This window comes from Squalius cephalus (assembly GCF_949319135.1).
Source record: "Squalius cephalus genome assembly, chromosome: 8".
Classification (NCBI taxonomy): Eukaryota; Metazoa; Chordata; class Actinopteri; order Cypriniformes; family Leuciscidae; genus Squalius; species Squalius cephalus.
In genome coordinates this window covers 8,259,330-8,282,356 of record NC_137129.1, presented here as the reverse complement: position 1 = coordinate 8,282,356, position 23,027 = coordinate 8,259,330, and the positions used below count along the sequence as shown (strand labels likewise).

The 23,027-nt window shown below is 37.6% G+C and overlaps 1 protein-coding gene across 1 annotated transcript in view; it reads right to left on the bottom strand.

The window, feature by feature from the left end:
• The window catches only part of csmd2 (CUB and Sushi multiple domains 2), a 305,472-nt gene that overhangs the window by 193,375 nt on the left and 89,070 nt on the right, over positions 1–23,027 (bottom strand). Inside the window, exons 4-5 of the mRNA XM_079877810.1 lie at positions 11,908–12,102; positions 2,844–3,051 (exon numbers count right to left, since the gene is read on the bottom strand). Coding sequence (XP_079733936.1) covers positions 2,844–3,051; positions 11,908–12,102 — 403 coding nt within the window. The remainder of the gene's footprint in view (positions 1–2,843; positions 3,052–11,907; positions 12,103–23,027) is intronic.

Genomic DNA, 23,027 nt, shown 5'->3' with positions numbered 1-23,027 from the left:
TTTTATTTTGGTGGGTTGTAGTGAAGACTTGAGTTTCTGTGTATATGTGACGATAGTTCTATCAAATGAAATGTTGAAATACTCATGAGGTGAACTCTCAGATCATCTGGAGATAAAGTTCATGTGGAGTGTCCTCATATAGTGAGTGGGCAGATGCTGAAACACCACAAGTGTTATTGATGCATGAGTATGTGTATTATACGAAAAGGCAACACTTATTCACACAGAGAGACACGGTACATGCAGACATCATATTTACCTGGCAGTCTTTTGGTGTTTTAATATCAATATTGAAATAGCCCTACTTTTTTACTGTATGACATTCCGCATCATACAGTAGATTCCATTTTTATGACTGGATTCCACAGTTTTCCGCATCACGGAAATTATAGAGCTCTACTTCTCCAGCATTTAAACAATAAAAACAGTAATCCACCCTTAGATAAGCAGAACAACTCATACAATCCCACATAGACCAACCTGGCTTTCCGCCTGGTGCTGTGTAGCAATTGGCCGCTCTGACTGTGTTAGATTCTTATTTTGTTAATTTTTGGGCATTTTCATTGGTTAATTGCCCATGAAGTTCTGGTCATTCGTTCCCTTTTTATTTACTCTCCCTGAGGCTTCTAGAACATGCCAAGGTCGAACGACACCATCTCGTCTCTCTCCGTCTGCTCACTCCTCACCCTCTGATAATTGCCTGTTTAATTAAGGGCTTAGCAGTGACCCCATGCATGGTGGCAGCAAGGGGACAGAGAGAAGTGGGGTCTATCGATTGCCTCCTCTGGCCAGAAACAACCTTCTTTCAGCACTCTCCATTGACCCTCAGAGAGCGTGTCGAAGAGGCAAACACACGACTATGCCTCATGACTTCAGTGCAGGGTGTCACAGCTCAATAAGGCCAAGGCATGTATAGGGCTAGACCCCAGAAGCAGGGAGGCTGTTCATTTACATGCCACTTAAGGGGCTCATTGTTCAGAATCTATAGTCTCACAGTCCCCAATGTTTTCATGGTGGTCCAATTAGTCTTTATTTTATTGGGAAAATTCTGTTTACTTTAATACTTTCAAAGCTGTGTATAACAGTCTACAAAAACAACAACAAAAATTTGTGACATTTTGGCAATACTTTATCATGAGGTTCAATTTGTTAAAGTTGCGACGTAGAGGGAGTAGTGAAAGATATTTTCTTCGGTATTGTGTCATACATCTGAGTAAAACAGATTATCAAAAAAGAAATAGAATGTAGAGCAGGACTTGGTTCCATCCACGAATTGTGGACTGGATGGAGGCAGAGTTGAATGCAAGTGTTTGACTAAGAAAGAAGTGGGGTATAAGTGGACTAAATGATTAGAAAAGTCCAGCATAATGTACATCACCTGACATTTCACTGGTACCCCCCCCCCCCCCCCCATTTAAAACAAAATAACTGCGAACTGTAAATATATTTTAAAAATATATATTTATTGTATTTAATTAAAGTGCATCAACATAAACAAAATTGCAAAGGCAAACCCTTTCTCTAACTGAAAAGTCACTGTGCAGTGTGCAACAAAGATTGTTAAACATCCAAATTATTTATACTGTATTTGGATTGAGCTAATAAAACAACAAAAAATCCTGAGGTAACTCTTAGTTGAATTGAACATGTAAACAGTAACCATTCGCCATAAAAAATGTAATTGCATTTTAAACATTATTTGCAAGGAAAATGAGCCTATCAACAACAGCAGGCTTGAGGCAAGCTCGGTGACAGGTGACAATACCGTAAATCCAAACCAACTCCACACGACTAAAGTCGAAGAGCATTTCTTTGGAAGGAGCTGCTCTCTTTCGTCGGCTGTTTCTGCCATGTTGTTTGTGTATGCATGCGCTGCCCTCGGGGGAGGGGAGGGGCAGAGGGCTGCGCCGCAGGGAGCGTGCTACGGAAACCACGAAGGAAGATTTGGCGAATGCAAAATGTATGTATTGTACGCTATACTGAAGAGGGGGAGAGAAAAAAAAAATCGATTTTTTGAAAATATGAATCGATTTGACCTACCAACTCGATTTTTTTCCCAGCCCTAGAAAAGTTTGCTTCAGCAATCTTTGGACAAATGGAACTGTATTAAACCTAGTGCAAATCCAATTCATATATTAATTCAATACATATTTTAAGTCAGCAAAGCCCCACTACACCGCTGATTAGGACAAAAACATACAATAACATGGAATAGAACGTATCATACGCAATCATCAACAGATCAAAGGGTGAGTCAGTGTATAATGTCTGTGGAGTGAACCTAAATATAGCATCCGTCTCTACAAATGAAGTATTCTAGCATATTCTAATAAATTACACACAACCATCCTTTAAATTAAAACCTAATCTTCTGTCATTAGATTGTCACATTTAGGTCCACATCCTGATAGAAGTTTCCGTCCCGATCCAATAAGAATTTCTGAGAGCCTGTTACAGTACTTAATGGGTGTGAAAAGGAAATTGTGTGAAAGCAGAGGCTAAGAGGTCCATAAAACCATTTCCATAAATGAACAGTACTCTGGTGCTCCCCAGACAAGGTTTGCGATGGACTGCAACGTTTTTATCCCCTCTATTTGGTCCTAGCTCTGTGCGCATTATGTGCTGAATAATTGAATCAAGCTGTGATTTGGTTCTGTTCCATTGAACAAGTGCTGAGATGTTTCATGACTGTGGTTCTCCTGGCTTCCTCTCTTTCGTAAAACACTTACCCGCTGCCAACAGCACCACAACAAGCGTTCGCGCTGCTTAGCGGAGCATACAATAAGTGGGATTCTTTGGTTTTCCCAGAGACGCCTGAAAAAACAAAACGTTAGGGCACTCACCACTGAGATGATCCTTCCGTGCCGGTTATCTCCAGAACATCGTAGTCTTCTTCCAATTGGAAATCAGAGAAGACCAGGGCAATGGTGTCACCTGGTTCGGCTAGCACTGTCCAGGTGCAGTCTGCGTTGTTGTTGTACTCCTGGGGGTAATTTGGACTAGTGATGACACCACTTTGACCCCGCAGTGTGCCACCACAGCCATCGTCCGCTGTGAAGAGATGACACAAATACAGGCAAGTTTAACTTGGATAAAATCAATTTCCTTGATCTTCTGGTAGAGAAAAATGGCTGGAAATAGGAAAACGATACGATGCCGCGACACACAATGGAGGTCTTGAGGTTTCGGGCAACACTCGCAGGCCAGTGATGCAACGCACTGTAACATGCGGGTAATTAATTGAGATCTATGTAAAATTTTGTTAATTATTTCTAGACAAAACCAATTCGACTCCTTAAAAGTGTGTTAAGGAGACGATTATATAATAAATAGGCACTTAAAGGCTGCTGTGGTAATTGAGCCCCATGGCTCTCCCAACCTTCCTTTGTGAATCAAATGCAATCTCTCTATTTTTTGCTCTCTTGATGCTCAGTCTTTCTTCCTGACAGTGAGTCCGTGAGGTGAGGGAAAAAAAGAGCCGAGCCAACTGAGGGTGAAGACAAAGCAACAGACCCACTGTCTTCTCTCCCCCGTTTTTTTCTTTTTTTTTTTCTTTTTTTTTTCAATGCATCCCTCCCCTGAGAAAAGTAAGAAATCAAAACTTTTTGACATGGAAAAAAGTTGCGTCTGGATACCTGACATCCTTTTCCAAGGTATCCAAGAATGTATCCTTAACACCGGTTAAAGAGGCATTGTCTCTAGTGCAAAATGCAGAAAATGAATAAAAAACAAACCAAAACCAGGCTGCATCTTGAAGCTGTTTTGTAGCTGGAAAAACTCTTCAAAGATTCAGAGCTTGTACATGTAATCAGGGACTGCAAGATATCCAGGGTGAGTTTTGGTAGAAATCATATAGAATCTGAGATGGTTTAGCTGCAGCTGCAGTGTCAAGGTTCGGTCATCTCAATAGACCTTAGTCAGGGTAGTGTCATTTTGTTTGACATGAATGAATTTGACATGAATTGTTTGACATGAATGAAGACAAGGCTGTGAAGGATAGAAGTACAGTGTGTTCAGTGGCTGAAACATCTTCTCAAAGACCTTTCTTTAGACACATTTTTGAAAGTTGTGCGTTATGAAAATTACAAGTGATCTAGGATCTTTAAATGGTGCATGCCATTGTAAAGACTCCTGTCTATCCCTCACAGCCTCATTTTCATCCAAGTAATATTCAGTATGGCATCTACCCTGAAACAGATTTATTCAATATGCAATTCTTCAAAGGTCCAAATGTCTGAGACCACCATTCTATTTTACATTTATCTAATTTAATACTTTACTATTAGTATTACAGTTAATATCACCATAACAAGTTGAGTGTAAAGTTAAAAAATAATAATACATTTCAGAATGTCTTGTTCAATTAATGTCTTGTTCAGCATTCAATAATGTCTTGTTCAATCAAACATTACTATTTTATACTAAAAGTTTCGTGTTTATTTTTAAATAAGGTTTCTTTTATACTCCACTGTTTGTAGAAAAAAAGCAGGCCATTCATCACACGTACTAAAAATGTGGCATGCAAAGACATCCCTGCTCTGTAAAGCCTCCAGTTTGATAGCTACAGAAGAATTCTGAATTATGGGTGCATGCCAAGTGGATATGTTGCCTTCCAGGCAAGTAAAGGAGCAAAGAGACTCTGTGTGAGCGAGTGAGTGACTCATAATGATAACTAGAAGCCTCTCTGGGGTAAAAGAAGGGTTGAGGGGGAAAGAGAGTGATCGGAGATTTGTTTAGGAGGCGTTTGAGTTGGCGTTCGTGTGTGAGTTTGAGGAAGGAAAGACAACGCGAGAGAAAAAGTGAGTCATCACACCTACCTAGCAAGCAAAATTCTCTCTCACCAACCAAATAAACAAACTCTGTGTCAGAGTGAGTGCAGAGTGTGTGTGTGTGTGTGCCTCACACAGGTGAAGGAGCCTGCTTGTCACTGATGGGTGATGAGTTCTTCTCTGACAGGCCAGCATGGGATTCATTAGCGGTGACTGGCTAATCGCATGATTTCTTTTCTGTGAGTGGAAAGCGGCGGGAGGACCTGGGCCCTGTCAGTCTTCTGTCGGATCCGTCACTCTTACATTTCCCCGGAGAGACATAGAGCATATGTGAGGAGAAGCCTCTGAGAGTTCTGGAACAGAGGGATGGAGAGGGGAAAAAAAAGCGCAATGGATGCAGGGGAGGGAGGGTTCGGAGGGAGGACCGGCTATTGGTATTCCAGCCGAGAGTTTCCTTCACACTTCAGTAGAACACGCCGATCACTGGCCTCAGCTCTGCCTCTCAGTCTGGTCGTTTGATCTTGTTGAGACTTTGTGACTTCATGTCTAAACTGCTAATATTTATAAAATGCTTTGTAAAAAACTTATTTAGTATTTGCAAAAACCTAAAAGCGCTATTAAAAATCAGATTTTTGTTTCAGGTGCTTTCAAAAAAAGGTAAATGAATACTATTACAGTGCAATAAATGATTACATATATGCAAGGAATACAAGACCAATCACAATACATTACGCAAACAGAAACAAAGACAACCAATCACAATTCACTACATACACTATTGTTCAAAAGTTTGCGGTCAGTATTTTTTTTTTTAAGAAATTGATGCCTTTACAGTCACTTGTGTTCAATTATGTCCTTGCTACATAAAAGTATTTATAATGTTACAAAATATCTCTATTTCAAATAAATTCTATTCTTTTGAACTTTCTATATATCAAAGAATCCTGAAAAAAAAATGCATCACGGTTTCCACAAAAATATTAAGTGGCACAACTGTTTTTGAAATTTATGATAATAATACTAAAATGTTTCTTGAACAACAAATGATTTGTGTGACATTGAAGACTGGAGTAATGATGCTGAAAATTCAGCTTTGCATCACAGGAATACATTACATGAAATATATAGAAATGTAAAACAGTTATTTAAAATGTTAATCATATTTTACAATAGGATTGTTTTACAGTATTTAAATTAAGTAAATAAAGCCTTGAAAATATGAGACTTCTTTCAAAAACAACTTTAGAAACCAAACTTTAAACATCTTTAAAAACTTTGACCGACCTAAAACATTTGAGCATATAGTAGTTTGCCATTTAAATAAATAAAAAAAGATAAAAGTTAACTGCTGCAAGAGAGTTTCTAACACAACAGCTGAGGGAATAACAGTAAATTGGTATTTTTTCTCTCTTCTGCCTGTCGGAATCATTATTTGTATTACCTCTTTTGGAAAGTCTTTTTTTTTTTCTTTTCTTCCTTTTGCTATTTTAGCAATTGGACACATAAAAATCATATTTGCTGTCCTCTCTCGTTTATCACTGTAGAAGTATACCCAACTATGATGACTTCTGATTCTAAGAACCCCAGAAATGTATCAAAAAGAGAAAAGCATAACAACAACCTGTTGTTATTATCACAGCAAAACCAATATAATGCCATGGTAAGTACAATGTACAATAATCTACAGCAGTGTTACTCATTGCGCGGCTCGCGAGCCTCATGCGGCTCGCCAAGCTTTAATTTGTGGCTCGCATGGTGGTAAATAATACGGTGATATGATCATGCAGTCACAGATATTTCATAAAAACGTTAAAAACAAGTAGGGCTATAACATAACCCATTAAAAACTCAAAGTGCCAGCTTTATTACTAATAATTTCGATCGGATTGAAATGGGTGGTTTATCGAGAGAAAATGTAAACACTTGATCGATTGAAAACCGAAACTGAAAGGACGACATATGACGCGCTGAACGAGCTGTTCTCCTGATGAATAAAGTGTCATATAAATGAGTGTCCTGTCATTCTATAATTCTCCTTTCACTCAGCATCTGTGAAGTGAAGCAGGACAACGGCTCACCAGTCCTTGTTTCAGATTCTCATCCACAGACGAATTAAAAATTAAACATTTTACTGCATGATAAATACAAACAGCACGGCACAACGGTTCATATGTTCAAAGTCTCCAAATTATGACCAGAATTGGATAAACATTAAGTGTGCTGTTTAAAACCAATGTAGGAGAACAACAGTTAAGCGACAACAGCGGGGAACTTTGTATATTTGTGCAGTGTGCGCATGTCAAAAATCGATTGCGATTTGAATCTTGTGACTTAGGCCTATAGGCTAATGTAGAAAAAAATAACTTAAGGTCATTCTATGATGAATATATTCTAGAAATCCTGCTTTTTTGTCATTAAGGGAAATCATCTTGTCTCAGTTACAAATTTGACTGATAAATCATAAATAATGTTGTTGTTGTTTTTCCACCCTTTTGTATTTAATTGCATGTATGTTCAGGGGTGACAGATTGATAAGCAGACATGGTATTTATGACTGGATGTAACTTTTTTATACTTTGCGGTAAAAATGGCTCTCCTACTGACTTTGTCCTATCAGTGCGGCTCTCATGAATAAAATAGTGAAGACCACTGATCTAGAGTATAGGGCAATCATTAATTGTCATGGTATTAAAAAAAAAAAAAAAACATCATGGTATCAATCAAAGCACCTCCATTTCCTGACAGCTACTATATGTAACAGAATTTTAGTTTAAAACTATCACTTTTCTTAATAAGCTCAAGCAGACCTTTGAACTGCCCAAGGAAGTCTCTCATGTCAAAGTGACTTGTTCAATTGGCTTGGATAAACAGATGATGTGTGACGCATAAAGATCTAAGCCCCTACACAAGATGGCCTGCTTGTAGGGTTGGGTCCCGAAACCCAGTACCGATATTGAACCGGTACCAAAGTGCCACTTTATTTTGGGAGAAGTGGATGAATTGATGTGTTGACAGATACAATTCTCTGAACTGCGGTGCTTAGCCTAATAACATTGTGCGCCTATTGTGCGTTATAGATCAACTAAGATGAATAATCATTAAAGGTTTCTTAAATGACAAACCACATTCGCTTATGTATTTAAAAATAAAAATAGCAGCCAAAGATTGACTGACATGTAACGCAACCAATCAAAGTTCGTTTTGTTCCGCGTCATGTTTAGTGTGAAAATGTGAAGTCGACGTCCCTACAATAACAGACCGGCGTATACATCTAATAAATTAATCATTCAAGAACGTTGTGCAAGTTTACTGCAACAATAGAGCTGCGAACTTCACATACTGTACTTTTGAAATCCAGCATTGAGTTGATCCTGATAAGAACTCATTGTCACAGTTGTAAACATGATGGTGTTCTTCTTCCACAAGGGGTTTCGCGTCACGGCATTTAAAGTGATGTGTTCTAAAACAATGCTCACTTTGTGCAGGACATGCAATAAGTCAGGAGAGGTGTCGTATTTTGCTAGAGAAGGCAAAAAATGTGAAAAGAATTGCTGAAATTTAAAGCTGGTTTGTAGCATACCAAGAATACAGACTTTGCTGTTATTAGTACTGTAGTGTTTTTTAGTGTATTTATTATTGTAGTTGGGTAAGGTGGCTTAGGTTTTATTGTGAATTTATGATGTAAATTTGTTTTGTATTTAGACAACTTATATTTATATATACTTTAAAAATTTAATATATTCAATGTTAAGAATTTTTGATTTTATTTTTTTTCAATAGAAAAAGCAGTTTTTTAATGTCATTCACCATCGTTTTGAAGCTCTTTTCTTAAAAGTATCGGTTCAGGCACCGGTACCATTTTAAAAGTATCGATTTGGCACCGGTATAAAAAATAAAAAAACGATACCCAACCCTACCTGCTTGTGTTTCATCTCTTCATACTGCCTTCCTCGGGCTCTGCGGCTGCCATGGTAACACAGCAGCGAGTGGTGTGCAGCGGCACCCTGAGACCCGAGAGCCAAGCACTGATAGAAAACAACAATAGGTAAAAGAAAAGGATTTTGGAGGAAGAACAGATCCAACCAGTCCCTCCGACTTCAACTTTTCTCTTATCTTGCTTCTGGAACAATCATCCTGTTCAGTGTGCCACAGAGGAGGGTGGCATGCCAGCAGACCGCCATTTTGATGTTTTGAATGCGGAATACTGAATGTATTCGCACAGTGCGAGTGAATGAGGGGGTTGAGAAGGATGTGAGGATACAGACCATGCTGAGAGGCTTAGAGGCCAGAGATCTGAATGTGGGTATTCATTTGGGAGGGTATTTATTAATGCATATAAATATAGACATCTAAGCTTATTAGATCAAATATTTATAATATGCTCTATAGAAAATGGCAAATAAGGCAGACTGGAGTCTGAGTGTTGTGTTTAAAAGAAGAGGCCTGGAAGATGAGCACTAATGAGGACAGAGAAGCCTTTCTGACACTGTGTGACTCCTTTAAGGAAAATGACCCAACCTCCTGCCACATTCTGGCCAGCCATAATCAGAGCCCGAGAGGAGGCTTTCTGCTGCCGGCTACAAAGGCCGTTGATTTGCTGTTTTCTCTAGATGTGTACAGAGAAAAAATTCGTTTGGCATCGGTTGCATGGTTAATTAATCGAAAAATGATTCAAATGGGAGAGAGATAAAAGATAAAAGATGATAGAGGATACAGAGTAGATATGATTTCCAAGCCGACTGAAAATGTACTGCCAGATTTACTAAACAGGGCAAATTAGCGTGAGAGCGCAATTCCAAAAAAGTTCTGTGCGTGAACTACTGACGACGCACAAATTAAAGAACACAGACACAGCCGGATCATTTCTATAATGACCAACGCAATCTACCAAGAGCAGCGCAAATTAGCGTCTGGTTTAAGATAGAGGTCTGCAAGCCCGTCGGGACCCGACACGCTAAGCCCATTCGGGCCGGGCTCGGGCCATTTTTTTCAGGCTGGCTTATTTAGCTTCTCTCCTTTCATTGTGCCCATAATATACGTGCAGAGCACACGTCACATAGTGTGTATGAAATATTGTTATATTTATTATATTATAAATATTATACATCGCCTAAGCAACGCAATACGCAATATGCAATACGTATACGCATATGTATACGCATACGCATACGCATACGTGCGCGTCACTCACGTGCATTAACAGGTGACAGTTGACCATGCAGAGGATCAGGGAGAAGTTGGATTTTTTTTTTTTTATTATTAATATTATTTAACATTAGCCAGTTGGCGAAGAGTTCTTAATTTTTGAACATTGTTTTGAATATTGTTCTTCAGTTACTTAAAAGCAAAGAAAGGTAGGCCATTTATTTACTTATTTTTGCGGTTGGATCCCATAGCGCTATATTCTCTACAGCATGATTATGCTTCTCTCTAATGGACAGTCTGTTCAATATTTGTGGGAATGACTGGGCATGATGTTTCAGGCCTATAATAAAAGTTTACCTTTTAGTAGCGTGTGACGTGCGTGTGTTTGCGTGTAGCAGAGACAGCGCGTATCAAAGAGCGCGCGTCAGAGAGAGCTTAAAGTGATACTGATGTTGGTCTCAGGTCGGGTCGGGTTCGGGCTGAAAAATTGCAGCCGTTGTCGGGCTGGGGCCGGGTTAGGGCTGGAGTTTTTGGCCCGTGCAGGGCTTTTGTTTAAGACGCTTTTTTGGGGCATTAAATAATGGAGCAAATACCAGTAAATTGACAAACACAAACCTTAGTAAATCAGCTTGCATGATTCATTTAAATGCTCTTCTCCCATTAATTTTGCATCTGCAAGGGAAACTCCTACAAATGAATATGCAATAAGGTCAGCCGCACAAAAAAATTGTCACCGCCTTTTCAGCACTAATTTTTCACTGCGTGTGTTTAGTAAATCCTGACAGTAGTTTAAGCCAAAAGAGGGTTTGCGCTGGTGCAAGCAGTTAGTAAATCTGGCCCATAGGATGTAGTGACACATTAAATGATAAAAATAGGAAAGTCATAACATTACAAGTATAAATTTGCAATATTTTAATGAGAATAATGTTGTAGAATTAAAAGATTGAAGTTTGTGGCTACTTTGTCATCTGAAGTTTAATCTTGTAGAGAATACTTGTTGTTACTATTTAATGTGGCATTAAAATGCTGTTGTGAATATTACAAAAAAAACTTAAAAAAGCATAATAACCCTCAAGAAAAAAAATATATTAAAAAACAAATAAAACATAATAAACAGTAATAAATAGATTCAAATGGTAACATCCAGAAGAAATTACATAATACAATAAAATAAAATGCATTACCACATTGTACCTTTCTTAAAAAAAAAAAAAAAATGCTGTACAATTCTGCATGTAAATAAGGAATATTTACTGCAAATTTACATAAATGTTTGATTGTTAAAAATCAGAAGCATTGGCAAGAAGGGGTCTCTTTCTGGCATTGCGTGTCTGAGCATGTGTGTCTTTACGTGGGCTTCCTGTCCCCCAGCCCGGACACAGATGGCCCTGGTTCATACTGGCCTGCGAGAACACACTCACACTCGATCTGGAGACCGCAGCTACTCATTGCCCTCGCATATGCACTAATACATTATACATGCTATTATCTGTGGAGTACTTTGTCCTTGTTTTATTAACTGCAAGACCTGTGTATGTTTTTATGAGACTGTCATGAATATGTGAATATGCCTCTCATAAAATAAACGCATACATATACAGAGTTCACTTATGCATATTTATGAGCCTGGGCTTTGCATCAAAATGACTGGACTTAAGATGTCAATGGGGGCTCGCATCATGTTAATATTTGGCCTCGAACTGTCAGCATGTTTTCAGAGTATCATGACGGAGAGCATTTGGATGTCCCTGCCCCTCAGGCAACGGCTAACACGCTATCACGTGACCCCGCTGTCTTACACAACACGCCTGTGCGGCTTTCACACGTCGGCAGGTATCACCTCGGGGGTGTCTACTGCGTCTCATCCAGGAAAAACAGAACTGTGCAGCCAACCTGCTACTAAATGCTGGGAAATCTGTCAGCCCTGATACAGACACTTGGTAACCTTTTCTTGAGACTCTCTTGAGGAGGTTCAGTCCCAACCCGTACTCACCTCTGCAGTACGGCAGGGGGAAGTCCCAGGCAGCGGTGCCGGAGGAGGTGGCCAGGCATGAGAGCACAGTGTGGCCCTCCAGCACGTAACCCAGGTTGCAGCTGTAGCGGATCTTGTCCCCGATGTTTAAAGTAGAGCCCTGCTGCATGCCGTTGAGCAGCTGGCCTGGATTTCCACAGGTGTAGCTTGGAAGGGCTAGAATGGGAGAATGAAACAAAGGAAATGTTTTAAACTGTTTTTCAGATAATATACTACGTATCAGATTTTTTCATGTTAAAAGTATACTATTGTTAAAAAAAATGATATTGTCTAAACTTCATGTCCTTCATCAGAATTTTTTTTGGAAATAATAATAAAATTCAGCTTTTCCACCATAGAAATAAATTGCATTTTAAAATGTATTACAATACTAAACAGTAATTCAAAATATGTAGTACTTCAATAAATGATGTGTAAATAATATTTAAAATAATAATAATAATAATAATAATTTTAAAACGTAGTGTATATACATCCTGAATTAATATTATTATCATATTTTTATCTTCCAAAAAGTTTACAATACAGAATGAGGGTTTCAATTTGCTGTAATAGCATGACGTTAAATATCTATAATGTCATAACTCCTAAAATTATGGAAAATGATGGTGTATACAAAGCATTAATGAATTGTTCAAAGTGTAATATTCAACCCATTTACATTAATACAACCCATAACAAAACATTGTAATTGACCCATTTTGACAAAACCTAATTAGTCAAGCTTCAAAATATTTATATTACATCAATGTATACAAGACATATTGACATCAGTCTCAGGCAAGTCAGTTCTCTAGGCGGACATTTTGGGGGAAAAACTAAATCTTTTATGCAAAACCTTTGATCTAAAATCTATTATACCACCAGACTGCCTAACCTAAATCCACTCTGTTCAGTGATTGAGTCTCTTCGGAAAATTTGGACTAAACCGCTCAATTGATATGGATTAGTTTTACAATCTCTTTATGAACTTCTTGAAGCGTCAACGTGGTAGTTGTGTATAGCTGTCAATGGAGGGACAGAAAGTTCGAAGAAATATCTTCATTTGTCTCCCAAAGATGAACGAAAGTCTTACGGGTTTGGAACGACAATGAAGGCGAGTAAATGATGACAGAATTTTCATTTTTGGGTGAACTATCTCTTTAAGTCTATTCACTGTAAATGATCTGTTTTGACCAAGAAAGCTATGCTAATGCAATTTAATTTGTGGGTATACAAGCGTATACACAAAGCGCCCTTACTGGAAGATAATCTCTCCTAATGGCAATGACCTGTTAGCAGGGAGAGAGCACTGCAGTGGGGAAATCTGTCTCAGTAGTGCAGGGAAACAGAGGCAGCGAGTGAGATAGGTGGGCTGACTTCTGATTACATCAGCACTGATTAGGAGAGCAGTTTCGTCACTGCACATGCCAGAGCATGTGAGAGCAAGACGTTTGTTGCGCACACACACGTATTTATGAGCATACATATTAATGAACAGTAATGTAGGTGAGAGAAATGTACACTTGAGATTGTGTGATATTAACCAGGACTGAGTTGAGTGCTCCCTTAAACATTAATTAACTTGACTGAACGAGTGGCATGGATATGAGCTAGAATGCTAACTAGATTCACCCTTCGCTGGTCCACCAGAAGTGTGTAAATGAAGAAAAACCCTCCACTTACTCATTCGGATTTTGCATATACATAAATCATGAATTCATAACAGTTCTCTCTTTCTTAAAAAGAAATCCCTACTGGCATTGCGGAACTTTAAGTATTCTGCACAGATCCTGATGCTCCCACATACACACCGTTCTCCCCATGGTCCCACTGCATTTGTCATCTTCAGTCTATAACTCACAGGACTGACTGTGCCACCCTTGCAGTTTGACTGCTTTAACCATTTTAAATGTCGCTATATCCTGCCCGAGTGCTGAAACAGCAAGAGATGGTTCTCGTGTTACGTCTGCATCTATGACCCTCACTCCATTTCTCTTCTCTTTGTCTCCATTTCCACTGAACCAGAGATAAAGAGAGAGAGGAGAGAGAGAGAGATACAAAAAGAAAGTGGAATATTGCAGCAAATGCTGTTCATGTAACTTGGTGAGGAATGAAATTCAATTCAATTTTTTTCCCCTTCTATCTCTAATAAATAATATAATTTAAGGACAAAATCTGGTCCAATTTACAGCTAATTCTAGCCAGAGAAACCATCTGACCGACATCATGTAAAGCAACCAGTTGAAGATATGTGCTGCTTAGACCGACACTGAAAAAAAGAAAAAAGAAAATCAAATAAATGCTGTTCTACTGAACTTTCTATTTATTAAAGAACCTTAAAAAGAAAAATCACGGTTTCCACTATATGCAGCGTGATTGTTTTCAACATTGATTATAATAAGAAGCATTTCTTAAACACCAAATCAGCATATTAGAACGATTTCTGAAGAATCATGTGACACTGAAGATTCTGTTTTGCCATCACAGAAATAAATAATATTTAATAAAAACAAATATAAACATAGATTTGAGTTTTTTGATACTTTAAACTGTAATAATATGTCATAACATTTCTGTTTTAATGTATTTTTGATCAAATCCTCTTATCCTTGGTGTGCATAAGATACTTTCAAAAACATTTAAAAAAAATCTTACCAACTTTTAAATGGTAGAGTATATACATACAGTATGAATAAATATGTCCATCCAAAAGTTATAAATATACTATTATGTACATATTACTAGAAATATGATTCATTTCTGTTATCTATCAAACTTGCTATTAATGCCTCAAACAAAACTCTGCTAAATCCAATGTTTATATTCTTCTCAAAATCGCTCAGTACAGCAACACAATACATCTGAGGCTAAGATTGCGAGAGGACAAAAATGGCAAGGTGAATACATATTGTTGCATGTGTTCGCAACAATCAAAGCACCCATAAACTGCCTACCACGCAATATATCAACAGCAGATTCTAGAGAACTGATTTTATGCTGATGAGGATTGATTTGTTTTACGAGCACAAAATAACCGAAGCAGCAACAGACATAAATGATAAGCAATAGTGAGAGAGCAACACCACATACAAAAAGGAAAACTTATAGTTGCCTAGAAAGCACTGACTGTCTGTGACTTATACAGTCACATTAACTAGCACATACTGTATAGGCTAGGTTATGAAAGCTGCATGTTCAAGCACATAAAAATGAATATGAAAGCGCTGGCGCAATCCGCTCTGACACGCCTACCACTCTCCATAGTCTATACTTTAAAAGTGACATTGTGAAATTGACCCCAACACACTAGCACATTAGCTCAATAAGCAGTTTCTGCTTTGTTGAGCAACGATTCAATCAATGCCTCTGTGCGTGCACAATTACCAGGCAACTGCAGTGAACACTCATCACCCCCTGCACACAACGGGCAAGACATGCAATCTTTTGCAAATCCCACAACTCCTTCTACATAGAAAAGAGTATTAACGACTTCCAATTATAGAGAAATAAAACACATGTATGAGTTCCACCTGAAAGATAACTGCTTATGTAACCCCTCCGGGTCCTACTCACCAACGCCTAGCGGGACTCAAACCAAACTGCACTCTGACAAGAATGCTAAAGATCACAGTGTCTGGCGCTCGTGCGCCTCTTGATGCCAGGGGAGTGAGGTTTACTCCTCATAAGTCACAGACAGTCAATGCTTTCTAGGTAACTATAAGTTTTCCTTTTTGTATGTGGTGTTGCTCTCTCACTATTACAAATCACTTATCATTTATGTCTGTTGCTGCTTCGGTTATTTTGTGCTGGTAAAACAAATCAAATCCTCACAGCACCTACTAGCTGGACTCTGTTACACTCACTCCCCTAAACCTAATTCCCATCCGGGTCACGGCACCGATGTAACCCATCCAGTCCTACTTGCCCCTCTCCGATCGGGAATAAACCGGCGTCTCCGGCAAGGAAGGCGGGCACGCTAACAAGGACGCTAAAGACCGCCGTCTCTAGCGTCAGTCGCTAGTGCGCCTCTTGATGCCAGGGGAGTGAGGTTTACTCACACAGCTCCTACTAGCTGGACTCTGTTACACTTAGCTGTGCATGACATAAAATAGACTTTCAAGTCAAATGTTTATTTGTCTCCCTGGTCTTTTATGCTTCTTCATGTACTTTCTGTGAGACTGTTAAGCACAAAATATGAATACATTAAAAAAGCAAAAAAAAAAAAAAAATATATATATGTATGATTTCTTCTGTGAAACACAAAAGGTTTGAGTGTTTTTTTTTTTTTTTTTTGTCCATACAATATAAGTGAATGTGGTATATGTTGTTCGGACACCATCATTCTTCAAAATATCTTCTTTTGTTTTCCACAGAAACAGTCAGTCATACAAGTTTGAGGTACAATTTCTATTTTTTTTTTTTATCAGACTAAAAGACATTAAAATGAAGAGCATATATATATATATTTTTTTTTTTTTTTTTTTTTGTCAAAGACATAAATGCGTATTTTTGTTTATGCCCCAGAGAAAAGGCTGTTAAAATTAAGCATCAAAATGCAATTTTGTTCAGACGATTCTATAAATGGAACCTGATGGTGGAACTTTTTAAATACAGTTTAATTCTTCTTTTGAGGTAAAACCTTCTGGGATTTTTGCTCTTTTGGCATACAACAAAAAATAAGTAAATAAATAAATAAATCTCATTACTCATAAATCAGCAAGTTGTGAAGTTACAAGCTATATACTTAATCTAAAAATACTTTAAACTGTAACCTCTCCTCACCCTCGACCCCCAACTCTTCCAACTACCTCATAGTTATTAAGAGACAATACAGGATATGTACTGTACCGCTGAACTACCAAATAATTATAAAAAAAACATTCAATTCAATTATTTATTTCAAATAATGTGAGAAGTTACGTAGTAATAAATTAAAGTGTCTTCAATGAAATTACAATAACTGAATAAGAACAATAAATGAATGTGCCTAAACATGAGAGTTTATACTTATGCAATTTTAAACGCATTAATTTATTGTTCTTATTCATTTACTGTTTTTATTTTATTTTATATAAACCCTTGATGCAACCCTTTTTTTTGTTGTCAATTATTCATATTTCTGCATCAAATACGGTCTATTCATAATGTTCAAATAGTTGAAAGGTTTATTTTTTAGTTACGTTTTTTGCATATTTAAAGTGCAAAGTCAACAGTGGCTGCTGACATCAAAATGAGTCAGTGGCTTGAGAATTTGCAGTTAATCCAAAGGGTGTTTGTGAAATTCATCAACATTCCATCTCCAATGAGATTTTCTTCTCTCAGTACCGTGAGCCACAAGGGCTCTGGTCTCTTTGCATTTCATCTAGACCTGGTTTATCTCTGTTCTTAGTAGCTTGTGTCAGCAGAAAAGCAGACACCGAGATAGTGTGTAGATGAGCTTAATAAACGCACAATTTATGTACCCAATCAGGGTTGAAGGTGTTTGTCTCACTTTGAATGGTCACTAACATTATCCTCATAATTGGCTCAACATCTGCCTAGAGGAAACCTGCTTTGATTCTTCATTCTGTGTAGTTGTTATATATATATTTATTTACTTATTTATTTATATTCTTCAAGCAAAGGCGAGATGTGCGATGAACAGCAGGATTTCAGAGCCAATTAATTGGTAGTATGGCCAGCTCATAATCTCATTTGGCTGTGGAAATATTCACACACACACACACACACACACACACACACACACACACACACAGAGAGTATAATTGTGATTGGGATAACTGTTGTAGAACAAGGAAAATAAAAGCCTATAAAAATGCAGTGAACCAAGTTTCACCTTTCTAAGAGAGTACATACAGTGCTGTTAGTAACAACCTGTTGCTGCAGTGGACAAACCAAAAGGCCATAAAATATTAATAAGAACTCAGATAGACCTCAAACTTCAAGATTGTGTACATTGAGTACTTTAGGGAATGTGGAACAGAATACCCCCAAAAATTTGGCAGTCAGAAAGTGACAAGAAAACAGAAAGAACAAGGGCCATGAGGAGCAACATCTCTTCCAGGAGCGAATCTAGAATTTCAGTATGAGTATGAGGTGTAGCTTGACATTTCTTGTTTTATGTTTGCAGGGTCACAGGCAAGTCAAGTGATCATTTTAAAATAAACTACTAAAATCTGCATCAGTAATGGTGGCTTATTTGGTTGCACGTTATTTTGTGATTTAGGCAACTTTGCAACATGACCATGAATCTATTAAAAACAAACAAACAAAAAACATAAAAGATATACTAAAACGTAATTAGTTAACAATTCCATAATATATAATTATATAAAAAGTATTATGCTCACAAAGCATACGTACAATAAGGTTCATTAGTTAACATTAGTTAACATTAACTAATAATGAACTGCACTTATACAGCATTTGTTAATCTTTGTTGATTTCAACATTTACTAATACTTTATTAAAATCTTGTTAAAGGTCCCGTATTATGCCCCTTTTCACAAGATGTAAAATAAGTCTCTGATGTCCCCAGAGTGTGTATGTGAAGTTTCAGCTCAAAATACCCAACAGATCATTTTTTACAGCATGTTTAAATTGACATTTTTTGGGGCTCAGAAAAACGAGCTGTTTCAGTGTGTGCCCTTTAAATGCAAATAAGCTGCTGCTGGACGACCCAGGGGGCGGAGCTTCATGAGCTCGCGCTCAGTCTGTCAGGAAAAATTCATCTCACGGAATGATGATAATATCAGAAACTCTCAGTAACGGCGTTCATTTCGAGTCGGACAATAATGCCTACAGAGTCAGAGTGCTGTATAGAGATGAAACAGGTATAGTTTAGTAGTTTAATTACGGTTATTATAACGTATTTGTCATCTGCTTGTATGTATCCATTATTTATTAATAGCCTACAAGTCTGCTGTTTCGGACCAGGTCCGAATGATGATCAAACATATACTGATGAGTTTAATAAAGTTTACTGTACATCACACAAAAGATGAAGCGTCAGTTTTACTTCAGAAAATCACCGTAAGAGCTGAGTAAACACAGTAGCCTAAGTTATAAGAAGTGTGCAAGTAGCCAGTAGAGTTGAGGGAGCATTCCTGTGGGCGGAGGTTAGTCAAAAAACGGTTCTAGTGACATCACTAAAGAAGGAATTAGAGGGATGTAGTCCAAACGAGCCATTCATTGTAGTCGACTTCTGTTAAATAAAATATCTTGCTTGGCATTGAACTTTGAGCTTTATAATTTTACAGATATTATTTATGCTCTAACAGCAACATTACACACTAACTAAAGTTTGAAACATGGGATCACGAAGAACGGGACCTTTAACATTAGTTAATGCACTGTGAACTAACAGGAACAAACAATGAACAGCTGCATTTTTATTAACTAACTTTAACAAAAACAGTAACAAATGTATTGCTCATGGTTAGTTCATGTTAGTTAATACATTAACTAATGTTTAATAAATGAAACTTATTGTAAAGTGTTACCACAAAAAGTGACTACATAAGACAAAACGATGCAGGTAAATAAATATAGAAATAAATAAAAGGAATTATGTGACGTGCATCACTGCACAGCTTCCACAGCTGCTGGCTAGCTATGCATTTAAAGACTATGCAAGCTGCTAAAATGACACCAAGTTTGCCTCATTTTATATAAACACTAAAAACAGAGATGAAATTAACTTTAGTGCGGAATTTTACAGCTATAGTTTAATTAACTTTCAACAAACGTGAAGAGAGCTCATTATATACTTTTAGCTTAATCGCCTGTTCTTCTCTACACCATTACCACGCATTTTACCATCGGCCCTCTGGGCTTTTCTAAAAGTGCACGGACCCTCATCTACATCTTTCTGTGACTAAGGTTGCAAACGCCACCTCGCTAGGCCAGGCTGCTCTTTCTCTCTTTGATACCTGCTTCTCAAGCACACTGAGGGCCAATTCGCTTAATCTGGAGGCGTCTTGTCACTCTAGATCTAAAGAGCTCGACCGCTGAGAAAATTTCAAACCACCTGGGCCTGCAATAGCTGTGTTTTTTTAAAAGGCTTTCATACAGCCACGCACTTTTATATACCCTTGCATCACAGCAGGACAGAGTGACCCAGCACCTCCGGCGAACAAAAACAGATCTGGGATGTTTTACTAATTCGGAATTAAACGATTCATTTGCTTATATGGTGTGATGGATGTAGCAACTGAGCAAAAAATGTGAGCTTGCTTTCCAACATGCTCTGAGTCAGATCTTCACTTCTGCTCATCATGTTGCCACGGCAACAGGCACAGGTCCACCTGGGTCCGATGGGCCGGTGTCGATGTGGAACGCAGAGGGACAAGAGTGCCAATAAGCTCATGTTTGTATGCATCCTCTCTCTTTCACACATTAGCGGCCCCCCGTGTCTGAGGAAGAGTTTCCTAATGTAGCTCTGACATTAGCGTTTACACCTACAGTAGTCTGCCCTTTCTAAGAACTGGCGGTCTCTCAATTTTCTGGTCTCTGATCCGCACCGCTCAGCCACAGACAGAATAATCCAGCCTGTCTGCCATCAAAGCTATTTAGAACCGGCTGATGTACCTTATTAAAGCCCTGTGTGTAATAATGCTATACTTACTGCATAAGGAAAGCATTCAAACACATGATTTTATGCTTTGCTAAATCAAAAGGCAGACATTGAACTAAATCTTAGTGAATTGTAAATGAATAGCTGATGCAGAAATTAAGATTCTGTGAATATTTTCTTAGCCTCGAGTCATTCCGACCCGATTGTATTTTCAGTAAAACACAAAGGAAGATTTGAGGAATATGTATAATGTTCTTTTCCATACAATGACAAATGGCTATGAAGATACCTGAAGGACAAAATAAAAGACAATAAAAGTAGTCAATATTTTGTGTGCACCATATTCTTGCATTAGCTTTGCATGATAAACAGGTTGAAATTTAAGTCATTATGCATAAAATTCATAACTCAATTAATAAATCCCCTTAAATTGCATTTTTGGTTACACATAGGCTATATTTAATGTAACAAACATTTTGGTATGCCATCTGTCTGTCTGTCTTCAACAAATTTTAGGAGGTTGACATGGCCAACAAGCTACATTTCATTAAAAACTTAAAATAAATTGTAAATTAAGGAGAGACACTACAGGTGAATAGGGTAACATTTTTTAATAATAGATATCACCATGAAACTTCCTCAGTCGATTACTTAATTACAAGTATATATAAAAAAATGTATTACAAGTTTTAGAAATTTGTATGTTTAATTATGCAAATTAGGCATTATCTCATTAAATATGCACGATTTTGCATATATTTTCGGTAGATAGATCTGAACATATGATAAAGCCAGGTGCAAAATTCTTTTTTCATTTTGTTTACACACAAGATGAAAAAAAAAAAAAAAAAAAAAAGAAATTCAGAGGGATTTCAGGATATATTCTTTCATTAACTAGGAAATCAAAATATACTGTCCATAGCCTTAAAAAATCGATTTTCGCCATTTTTTTTTATTAAAATGGCACATAAATCAGGCCAGGAATGATTTATTAACAAATCCCTCAGAAAATATCTTCAGAATACTGCTAAGTGTATAACTGGAAAGTTTGGTGTACATAGGTGCTACATAGGCTGAGATGTCTGGAGAATGCTAAAAAACTAATTTTGAGAAAATGGCAGTTAAAGATTCAAATAGCTCTAAATGAGATTTCATTGTTAGCTTTAAATCCCCCTTTGGACATCCACGATTGGTTACTGATAAAAAGGAAATGCCCATATTTGTGTTACATAGCGTTGTGCAGGAGACTCAGAGCTTTACAACGATACCGGTCATGACAGACTCCAGTAAACAGACGGAACTCAGCATGTCGTGTTGGAATGCTAACGGCTTGGTAAATTCGGGACAAACTTACTGCCGCAAGTAAACAAAATGTAATAAAATAAACATTTTAATGTATATTTTCAACGTTTTCTTTATAGCAGCTTGAAAGAACACATATTGAAGGAGTAAACCAGCCCAAAATCTCAAAACTGACCACTGCATGAAAAATCTATGTTTTTGCCTGCCGTGTCTCGCCTTAAATCTAAAAGGCAATATTACAAAAAAAAAAGCACATAACAAAATCACTAAACATTAAACTAAAATGAACAAGAAGATTAAAATGTAAAAGTAAAAGCTAATTCAAAATATTGGAAAAAAATAAATAAATAAAAAGTTACAAAAGAATAGAATGGAAAACGTATTCGCGGAGAGGAAGATGCCTGGATTGTGACGCTGCTGCTAGCAGGAATCCCTGAACGTGACGTCAGGCTGACAGCCTGTCCGAGTGCGAAAGAGAGAGAGTGCGTTTGCGTCCTCTCAGAAATCACCCTGCCATTTGGGAGATTTCCATGTGCATCCCTGTGAAACCAATCCATGCCTAACAGGGATCACGGAAGCAGATCAGAGCCTCTGAAGCAGATCCTAAATTACACAAAGCTGCCGGTCTGCCTGAGCCGAATGTGAAAGAGGAGAGGTAAAGCATGCTCGAAGGAACCTTACTGAACAGAGAATCAGACATTTGAGAAACGAGGAAGCAGAGAGACACATGACTGGGGTGACTAACTTCAGTAGGACCAACAATGCTCCACAGTCAGAGTATAAGGCTGTATAAAACAACTTAAGCGTGAAATACATTTAAGATGCAATCACTTCGATTTTGGCTTATTGACATAACTTCATTGCATCTGCTATTAAAAATAAAACCATTAACATTTTAATGGCATACTACTGAGTCACACCATTACACATAGATTAGGTTAGTGTCTGCCTAAACAAATTATAACACTAAAAAATCGTGACTGAAAACATGTAATATTACCTACCAATTAAAATAGCAAAACAATACAGTGGAAATTTGGATTGGTGGAGAGATCATCTTTATTTTTCAGCATTTCCAAAAAGGTTTTTAACTTCTACCAACAAAAACTAATATAAAGTGTGCAAAGCCAAATGGATTAAAGAGCAAAAAAAAAGAAAAAAAGAAACCTACTAAAAATAACATCTGTACTTTTCTCTTTTCAGATCCCTTTTGTATACCACT